This window comes from Cynoglossus semilaevis, chromosome 13, assembly GCF_000523025.1.
Source record: "Cynoglossus semilaevis isolate Cse_v1.0 chromosome 13, Cse_v1.0, whole genome shotgun sequence".
NCBI classification, from domain to species: domain Eukaryota; kingdom Metazoa; phylum Chordata; class Actinopteri; order Pleuronectiformes; family Cynoglossidae; genus Cynoglossus; species Cynoglossus semilaevis.
The window spans coordinates 13,669,194-13,679,638 of NC_024319.1; the positions used below are offsets into that span (position 1 = coordinate 13,669,194).

At 38.8% G+C, this 10,445-nt stretch overlaps 1 protein-coding gene across 2 annotated transcripts; it reads right to left on the reverse strand.

Moving 5' to 3' along the window:
• Window positions 1-9,484: 9,484 nt before the first annotated feature.
• LOC112487977 (hepcidin-like) lies at window positions 9,485-10,445 on the reverse strand. Of its 2 annotated transcripts, XM_025061861.1 has the most exons (5): window positions 10,281-10,445; window positions 10,126-10,203; window positions 9,998-10,024; window positions 9,841-9,906; window positions 9,485-9,759 (listed from the first exon to the last, which is right to left on the reverse strand). In XM_025061861.1, the coding sequence occupies exons 1-5, from the start codon at window positions 10,362-10,364 to the stop codon at window positions 9,631-9,633; spliced, it is 384 nt and encodes a 127-aa protein (XP_024917629.1). In that variant the 5' UTR covers window positions 10,365-10,445; the 3' UTR covers window positions 9,485-9,630. The 2 variants fall into 2 exon arrangements, with proteins under 2 accessions (XP_024917629.1, XP_024917630.1); XM_025061862.1 differs by lacking the exon at window positions 10,126-10,203 and having other exon boundaries at window positions 10,281-10,433.

Consider the following 10,445-nt stretch of genomic DNA (forward strand, 5'->3'; position numbering starts at 1 on the left):
GACTGAATGAGTTTTGTGTCACCGTTGATGTTACATTAACTATAAACTTTATTTGTCAACGAGTCAACTTTATCTGCCAACATTCACAAACACACGTTGCCTTAAGTGACTTTAATGACTGGTGTTTACAGTCAAATCAAAACGAATATTATTGAAAAATACATGTACCAGGTTAAAAACAACAAACTACAAGGCTTTATATACAAGCAATATTATACTGTAGTAAAGTCAACAATAACAAATATTAAAATCCAACCTGGATCACACACTGAACATGCACTATGGCAACAATGTGGAGAATAAATGTTATTTTAATAGAAATAAACCCCCATCAGATCAACAGTGTAAAATATAATAATGTGTGAGTTCGTCCACAAACAGACCTTGTGCCTGACTCCCACACCTACTACAATGTCTCACGGTGCGTGAGTCATGCGAACTGGTTTAACACGTGACAAGTTCACAGTCTTTGGTTTGTTTATTTCTTAATTATGCGTATAGAAGAAAAGAACGTTGTGAAATAAATGAATTTAAAAATGTTTATTTTCTCAAATGCATCCAGTGTACAACAAAGAAGTGCATACCAAGGGCAACTGTGGCTCTTGACGGGATTCATGAGACCTACATGAATCCTTTTTCATTCATTTATATATTGAAACTATACATTCCACCTTCTTTCCTTTAATAATGTTTTTGGGTTGTTTAAAATAAATCAACAAGTTAAACGCCTACAAAGAGAATGAATAAACAAAGGAATTCCAGTAATCTGTCGACCCTAGCAAACGTATCTGTTTTTGATCAAATTTGGTTAACCATATTTACTTTTGCTATCTTTTGGTAACCTCTTACAATTTTATTCTAGTTTTTGCTTCTTCTTTTTCTTTGTTTTTCACTATATTCTTGCAGAAAATATATTATTATATATTATTATTTTTAGTTTTCTAATGTTTTGTGTAAAGTTATTTTTTCTTTAATTGTTTTATAATTGTTGTAATATATATATTTATCATATACATCTATATGATAAAAAAAAATTTTCTTGGACAAAATAGTTGTTTTTTTAGGTACATTTTATCTGAATTTTACCGTTTTTAGAAACAAGAACCATTTTCACATGTAGCTTTGGAGACACAAACACGCTCACTCCTATTACAGACCAACATTGCCCTCCACTGGTAGTTTGATAAAAAAACATCATCAAATCTTCAAATTTAAAATGAAGACTAAATGTAAGCCAGAGTGGAGATTTTTTTTGTCAAACCTTCCTCAGTGGAGAGGGTCTACTATTAGTTTGTCTTATCCATAAAGCCACAAACAGGATATTCTCTGACACAGTGACGATCATTTTCTCCTGAAGCACTTATCACTCTCTGAGTAATTAGTTTCTAACCCAGCAGAAATACCACCTCAGTCACTGTGATCTCTCTCTCTCTCTGTTTAAGACATCACTCTATTCCTAATTTTCTTATGTTTTTGTCTGAAAACAGATACACTTTTCAGACCATAATTATATCTAACAAGCCATGAGGTAATGGTAAGAAATCTGGATGAATATTACAAACACTATATGTGGCCTAAACACTTTACAGACATATGAAATTGATAAATAGTCCTGTGTCGCTGCAGCGTGTATCTGTGATATTAAAGTGGGTACACAGTATAATGTGAGTATTGGCTACCATCATGCACAGCCACGGTCACACCACAGAGGCATTCAGGATGCAACGTTGGCCAGATGTACACACAAACAAGCACAGTTTACCCATGTGGCTGCGCTGAGAGGTCCACGCTAAACACACACTCACAGAAGCAACTCTCTCATCGAAAACCACATTCACACGCACAAGCACACTCCTGCAGCGCATACCTCGCCACTATTGGTCCAGACCCAGACGTCGCATGCCAGTGCACCTCGCTCCCTTAGCCACAGGCCGCAAGAGGAGAAGAAGAAACAGATGGGTACCAGCTGTTTGGATGAGAGCCTTGGGTACACAGCTACTGTATTTCACTGCACACATACACACACATGTGTGGACAAACACAATGTTGTCTGACTGCACTGTTCCCTCTGGTGCTTCTCCTATTTACTCACACACCAGTGTGAATTGTTTTGCTGTGGTAAATGGATGTAGATGACAGATCATTAGATGTTATTTAACAGATATGATGAATTATTTTGTTGCTGCAACAGATTCATGTTTGTTTGGCTAATTCATTAAGTTGATGTTAAACGTGCTTAAAAACATTTCAGGCTACATTGTGAAATAATCTTAGCAAGTCTTTCCATCAATAACCTTGTATCATATTGATAAATGAACCATCTCAACCTTTGTAGTTTATTTGATTAAACAATTTTGGATTGCATTTACATCATATACCTACATTAGGATGCAATACGTTTTGTAGTCTTCAAGTCTAATTATCTTTAATTTTTACTTAAAAAAAACAAGACAAATATTTGGAACCGAAGATGAAGTCTTTCTTTCTTTCTTTCTCTCTTTCTTTCTTTCTTTCTTTCTTTCTTTCTTTCTTTCTTTCTTTCTTTCTTTCTTTCTTTCTTTCACTCATAAAACCAACAGAAAAGCCCACTGTTACCTTTTTTTCGTAGTGTCTGACATACTCAGACACAACCAAAAAAGGTTTTTACAGACTTTGGATGTTTTTTTGTTTGTTTGTTTTTTGTTGTTGTTGTTTTTTTTTTGGGGAGGGGAGGTTATTCCCATGTGACGACCATTAGCTGCAGTCAGTTGTTGTTTTCTCCCCTTTTACTGCACTTTCTTTTTACACAGCCTGTCTGGTTAAAATAAAATAAAAACATGGTGTGCAGTATTGTAAAGTAAGGATTGAATCTATTTGTACTAAAGGCTGCCCTGACACCCCTGCCACTACAAACGTGACACTAAACATCACAGAACACCAGCTGCACCATTTACTGGAATCCCGGAACAACACTCAATACTGCTCAGTTATTGAATGCTGCACAGGAAAAAAACCCAAATGGAAACAGTATTGTGTATGTGTGTGTGTGTGTGTGTGTGTGTATGGTTGACCACGGCCGTCCTGTGATTCCAGCCTCAGAGCTCATGTGGTCTGGCCAGTGTGGGTTTAGAGGGCAGACCCAGGCGGTACTATAGGCCGGATTTGGATCTTTTTTCCCTTTTTAAATACAACAGGATGTCTTTAATGAACCACAGTGTTTGAACTGTCGCATCTCACCATTACAGCAGGCTGGCTCTCATTGGCTGGTGTACACAACATGAACAGGAAATGGCAGCAAAATGACAAACATGCCTAAAATTGCATGGATAAAATGGATTTAGTCAAATCCAGGAAACACCATCTCTGAAATCTAAGACCACAAATCAGATGTTGGTTTGAAGTGACTATTGTTGTGTCCAGGCAAGTGTTTCTGGGTTTTCAGACATCTTCATGTCGGATTTTTGTGCAACCGCAGTGTGAGATGGCAGCTGTTTGTTGTATAATTCTAAAGGCTCTTGGGAAACACTGTTGTTAATAACGTTGAATTATTCCCAAATGCTGAAATGTGTTGTCTTCAACAACCTCCACTAGATGGCAGTGCCTTTTCACCGTACAAGCAAGTCGCAAGTCGCTAGTAGCAACAGAGGAAACAAGCTGACATCATTATCACTGTTCCTGCAAACTGCAGTGATGGTTCACTAACTGTGTAGATACTCTGCATACTGTTTCAATTACTGAAAACCGTTGTTCCGGCCCGTACTGTAGGAAAATGCTCCAAAACACTTCATGTTTGATCTTGTGGACTTTTAAGAAACTGCAAAATTAATGGTGGTTAACTGTAATGATGATCATCAGAGTGAAAGTTTCAGTGCCACAGGTTATTTTGACTGTTTAAGTTAACTTACCAAGTTAAGGCCTGTAAGGGACACAGGACATGAATGTCAAAGAGACATGGAAGAAAATACATTCTTCATTCACATGCTTCTCTCACTTTGTTTATATACTGTATATAAAAGTGATAGAAGTGAAGAGAATGTATTCATTTAAACTCTCTAATAAACATAAACTGGGTTTTTTGTGTGTGCAGTTCACTAGATGCATGTGAAATACACCCAGGGGAGTATATGATCTGTTTTATTATGCATCATAAACAAACTTTAGTATCAGACTCCAGACCTTTTGCAAGACAACACCCATCCTCCACTGTTCCACAGCTGCCACATATTTGTTTTTACCATTTGTTATTTAAGACCTTGGCTTCAATCTGCTGCGAACATCTTGTTGCCTCTAAGATCAGAGGAGGACTTCAGAGGATATGATGGCATTGTTTGTGCAAACTGCTTCAAGTGTGATGAAAATGACAATTTGTTACCTTTTTCTACCTTTATTTCACTTTTCCCAAATAAAATCTTCTCGGCGTGTTTTTGCCTTTATTCCTCAGAGGAAAGCCCATGTGATTAAATTGCAGCATTTACAGCAGTGAATAAAAATGTTTGAGGCTGGGTCAGTGTTGTAGTTTCACCTTCACTCCAAAGAAAACGTTAACTATCTTTCACTTCTGGCAGTGTGAGCAGGGTCTTAAACTTTCACTCCAAAGAAAACGTTCTGGCAGTGTGAGCAGGGTCTTAAACACATATATTACATATTTAAAGCAGCTGTATGAAACTGAAATAGGAAAATAAAATATTTAAAACAAAACATTACCACCCTCTGAATATACAACACATCACTGAGAGTGTTTCTCCCAACCCCCCAAAGTTCAAGCAAAGGTCAGACTCTAATTCTTAGCTAAACAGTAATTTTTCATCAATTTCACTGCAATTAGGCTGTGGCTCAACTTGGGCCCTGGTTTTGGACAGGACAGAGGTGTCACACAGTCCAGATACAGGCAAGTTTTACTGCAAGCAGCTGCAGAAAGGATAAGTATTTAGACAGGACAGACATATACCCTAAGCAAATGTTGAGTATATTGCCGATATATAGGGATAAGGAAATGAACCTCAGTTTAACTGAAGCCTGTGTTTTCATTCAGTGGAGAAAACAACTTACATGTTTTTCTAACAGAAATTAACTCTGAACCAGTAACAAAACTTTGGTGGCTGAAATGTTTGATATTTAATGATACGTGTCCTCGCTGTGCAGCGTGAGAGGACCAATTTGACAGATGCTTTATTATGACTGGAAGTGTTTAACTAAATATTGAGCCTGCCCTCTGGCTGCTTAGATTAGGATCTGTTTAACATTCTTCCCATCCCCTTTAAAAAGCAACAAAGGCCATATCTATTAGGCCATCAGCATTTACAGTTCAGAACCACTTTTAACCATGATTCTTTCCGACTTTCCCGTTGTCCAGCACTGGGAACACTAATTTTCTCTTTACCCTTTGAAGATGGATTGTGGAGGAAGCTCACCCACTTAGCCTGTTCTCCTCACCTGTCCAAGACTAAATTCCGCCTGACATGTTTGACATTGTGAACGAAAGGAATAACGCAGGTTGTCAGGTAAAGGAAAGAGCCAAAAGGCAAGGCCCAGGCAATGAGCAACAAAAAAAATCCAGCACCAGGCATGACTTCAATAAAATACTGCCAGTCCTACTTTTAAAAACATTAGTCCAGGGCAAATTAAAAAGTAAAGTGCAATTAAAAGAAATCACTGTGTAAATGTTAGCATGTGGAAGTTTTTCTTTTCCTCTCCCCTCAGTCCCCCTCCTTCCCCGTGAGCTGAACAAAGAATGCCCCAGAGGCAGAGCTGCGCAGCTGCTGAATATTACTACATCCATGTGTTTTGAATAAGATCCCATTATAATCAAAATCATAAAAAAGTTAATGTGGTTCCCTTAAACATTTAAATGTAAGTTAACCAACATGAAACTTCAGCCTCTGCGAGCACTTTTCGGTTCTCGTATTGAACAAATCCTTGAAGGAAATGCATTTAGGGACCGTCAAAAATGCTGGTATTTACTATAAATACAACTATTCAAAAAAGTAGTGAATGAAATCATATCTATAATATTGTTTGTCTTTCTACTTTCTCTACGTTTGTTCAGCCCTCCCTCATGTGTCATTACATTTGACCAATGTTTAAACCTTTGTAAAAAAAAAAAGCAAATACTATGCTCATTCTTCAAAATTATTTTTAAAAAAATGTTTCATTGAACTATGAATTATTTATCAAAACATTATTGTTAACGTTGTTACTTTTTTCATATGAAACCAAACAATTCTGTTACAGGAGGCAACAGATGATTTTGTGACAGTGCAGACCCCGAACGAATAACAACAAATGACGATTAAATCAATTATCAATACTGTTAGCTACAAAAAAAAAACTTTAAATGTAATTTGAATTGTAATACTGTAATTTCATATAGTAGTAATAATAACAATACTGCAGTCAATGTCAGGTATTTTATAACAGTGTACACCCAACTGTGTCCTTTTTTTGGAAGTTGGATAAAGAAATGGCTTCCAGTCTTTTCTTCTAACCTTATGAGTACATTTTTAATGCACTACCACCTGCAGACTTTAGTTGTTCAATTTACTGTGGGAAAGTCTAGCAACCTGTCTGGAAATGATATTTGGTATATTTCCCCCTACGTAGAACTAATATTTAAAACTGTGTTTGTCTCACAATTATGCGAAAGAAATAGACCTTTTGTAATATTATTTACATGTCCATTTACTGCACTTGAACGGGGTTAACCACTTGCTAATACATGATAATATTTCATAGTTCCTAATGTAACTGAATAATAGTAGATTTATTCTTTTGATTATAACATGAAACTATTTGACATCGTAAGAAGCTGGAGAAATGTTAAAAACATGATGATTAGGGAGTCCACTGTATTCACTGCACAGTGAATAGTTCATGTGGTCTAACCCTGTAAAGGATACCTGGGTGTAATGCTGACTGCTATTACTGCAAGTGCAACTTCTCCCCACGTTTCCTTATTCAATGTGACAGATTTCTGCTTTCTATTACCGAGGTAAGGTGGTGACCCCTCGACATTTTAGAAACGCCTGGAAGGCGGTCAGACAAACGCCAAATAAATAGATAAGGAAAATATATAAAACATAATATAACTCAATTAAAAAAGAAAACAGATACCTTGGCCAACCCTCGTAGCCAGAAGACTTCACACAAAGTGGATGCGAAGCGAATTTGTTTTTAAAGAAACCAGAGGAACTAAATTGCACATGCAATCTGTGGGGCCTACTGGTCTGCAATGCTCAGTCCTTCGGTTAGAAAGTCACGGAGGGTGTCACCTCGCACCAGGACAGATGATTTTCCATGGGAAGAATGAAAATATCTGGCCAAATCCACTTTTCCCCCTTATTAACATTGATATTTCCGAGCTGTCAGAGGGTGAAGTCTGGGTTTTTGGAGACTCCTCGCTGACAGTGGGCTTCCCTTCCCTATAGGTTCAATATCTGTTGTGGCTGTCTCTCCCACTGTGAAGTATAGCGGGTTCCCTGTGGGTTTCAGGCCAGCACTGTTCTGGCAAGCCATTCACTTTTCACTTAGCGGTACACACTAATTTACTGAGACCCGACACTGTTTTGGGTCGGCGGTGTAATTCCCACGTTCCAGCTGAGAAAATATATCATTAGTGCCTCATCGTGTAATGCTTGCCACGTTATGTTATAAAAGCTGGGTCTGAAACGACATGGATAAAACAGGAGTGATTTCCAGTGAGCCTCATTTTGAGTGTCTGCTCGGAATAAGTGGCGGGCATTAAGAGTTTGAAAAGGGGACAAGACGCAGTGTTTAAAAAAGGCCTTTTCTGCTTACTACATCCTCCTGGGTGGCTGGAGGAGTAAGCATTTCTATTGCCAATGTCTGCAGTCACATATTACAGCCATATAAGTGCAGCACTTTACGAGTCTGCCTTAGAAAATTATATGGATTAATTAACTTTCCAGGCAGATTACCATTCCATGCTAATTGAAGTCTAGGTATGTTTAATAAGACCTGGCTTGAAGATGGGTAAGTCACAAATAAGTTCCTTCCCTCTACAGATGTTTGATAACTTTGCTGCAGACTTGGACTTCAAACAGCCTTGTTTACCGCTCAAGCAACTCCACTGCTGCACCCACACGGACAGAACTGTCACTGACTGTAACCTTGGTGATTACACGCAGAGAGCGTGAGTGAGGATCCTTTTTTGGCACAAGACCACAGGTTTTATTTTCTTCTCTTTTTTTCCACATAACAAACATTTTTACAGACGTGATGGGCTGCGACCGAGGCAGACCACAAGAGACAGCTTTGTCACCTCATAACAACCACCCCCACAGAGCCACACGCGTCAGCTAAATGCGTCGCCTAGCAGGACGGATTATAAAAAAGAATCAAAGAAATCACAGAGTCTTCCTGGCTGTCATGTGACTTAATCAACAAATGCAGGACTTAAATTAGAAGGCAATGGAAGCCATGGGCGACATTTTTTTTGTAGACTTGACCACACGCTGACCGCAGCACTCGTAGCCCTTTAGCTCATCACTCCTCAATGCCATACTGTACACCCAGTCACCCCACTTCAGGCCCTTGTGTGTTTACTCTCTGTTTACCGGTCTGCACAGCGCTCGTGCTTATCAGGATCACTAGGAAACCAACCTCTACATCTCCATCCCAGCTATTTTCTTCAACACAAGCCATTCATGTGGCAGCAATTTGGGACGGCCGACACCCAGTGGTGAACATGCCCGACCCCCTCTCTGCCCCCTTCAGCCTTCCCCTGACACCCAGTGGAAAACCACATCTATGGCTCCCGCCCTGCAGGCCCTGACTGCTGGGCTCGGCCCATCAAAGCTGTTCCTTCTGGTACATGTCTCTGCGTAGGTTTGCATCTATGAAGTGGAGATTTTAAAGGTGGAGGTTTCAAATCATGTTCTGCAAAGATTTTAGAAGCATCATAGCTACTGTATAGGGATCAAGTGTGACATGACGGTTTTCGCACAACGCTGCTTAGCAGTCATATAAGTGACAATGGATGTTTGTGAAGGTTCTCAAAATATATAGATGTTTTCTAAATTTCTAAATAGTCTAAAGAAAAAATTGTTTCATAACCAAATATATTTCTGTTGAACTGCTGCTCAGAGGTTGTAGCCTATGACTCTATGCAGAATACAATGAAACAATAAAACACACACCTGCTGTCATAGGCCAGTTCGCCTTTCATATGTTGAAGTGAAAACCTTTATTGGACGAATTAAAATGGTCTTGCATTGAAATAATAAAAGTACATTTTCTTACCTCAGGGTTAGGCACAGCAGAGACCTCAGTGTAAACGAAGCAGAGCATCCACTGTTTGTGGCATCAGGTATGACTATGTGTTATAACTTTCCCTCACAAAGTAATGATTTCCACATTATTTTAAGGAATTCCCAAAAGTCTTATTTTGTATCAAGTTTGATTGAAATGTTGTTTTAGTTTTTCTAGAATTATTGCTTTTGTTATTCCTGTCACTGAATGAAACTACAGAAACACTTCCACACATGCATCTTTTGAAAATTCCACATTTATTCCCATGATGCACTTGGTAAAGTGAAAACCACAAGTTAACACAATCTTTTATACTTGCAGTGACACAGAGCATTATTGGGCTGTTGTGTGGAAGATCGCATTGTTACAGCTGCTGTTGCAGGGTCAGAAAGTGATCCTGCTGTTGCCAGGGTTAACACAGCAGTCACAGCACTGTTTGCACTTGCCAGGGGCAGAGCAGCACATGATGCAGCACTTTGTGCATCCACGTTTCTCTCTCACTCTGGAAGGCACCTGTAGAATAAAAGGGACGATTCATAAGAACATTTTTTCACATGCACTCATACACTGATTTTCTCCTTGATCCAGACATACCACTTCAGCTGCTTCTTTAAATGCATCCCAGCTTTCATCCATCACCAGCTCCTCCTGCTGGTTAGCCTGTTTGTCAACACTCTGCATCAGTTCAATGTTGTCATACGTAAAACAAAATTTAAAATAGCAAATGAAATAATCAATGTCAGACTCTTACCACATCCCGTTTTGCCAGTATGAAGACCTACATGAAAAGAGATGTTGTCAGAATTGTATTTATTTTTTGTCACATTTAATTGTATCACGATTGATGTATTGATTACTTGATTACTACAATCAACGTACCCTTTCACCTTCATTTGGGTGATACACTAGCTCTCTTGTTTCACCTAGATCTTGACCCAGGATCACTGTCTCTGTCTTCTGTTGAAGACCATCTGCCTTAGAACAATGGACAATCTCTCCAATTGCAGGTGAAATAATAAAGTACATTTTCTTACCCCAGGGGCAGGGACAGCAGAGACCTCAGTATAAATGAAGCAGAGCATCATGGCCACAGCTACTGTCACCCTGCACGTCTTCATCCTTACAGATGAATAGTTTTTCTTTGGTAGTTTTTGTGAAGCTGGGTTTGGTTGGTTCAATGAGGAAAACTGTCCTGGTAT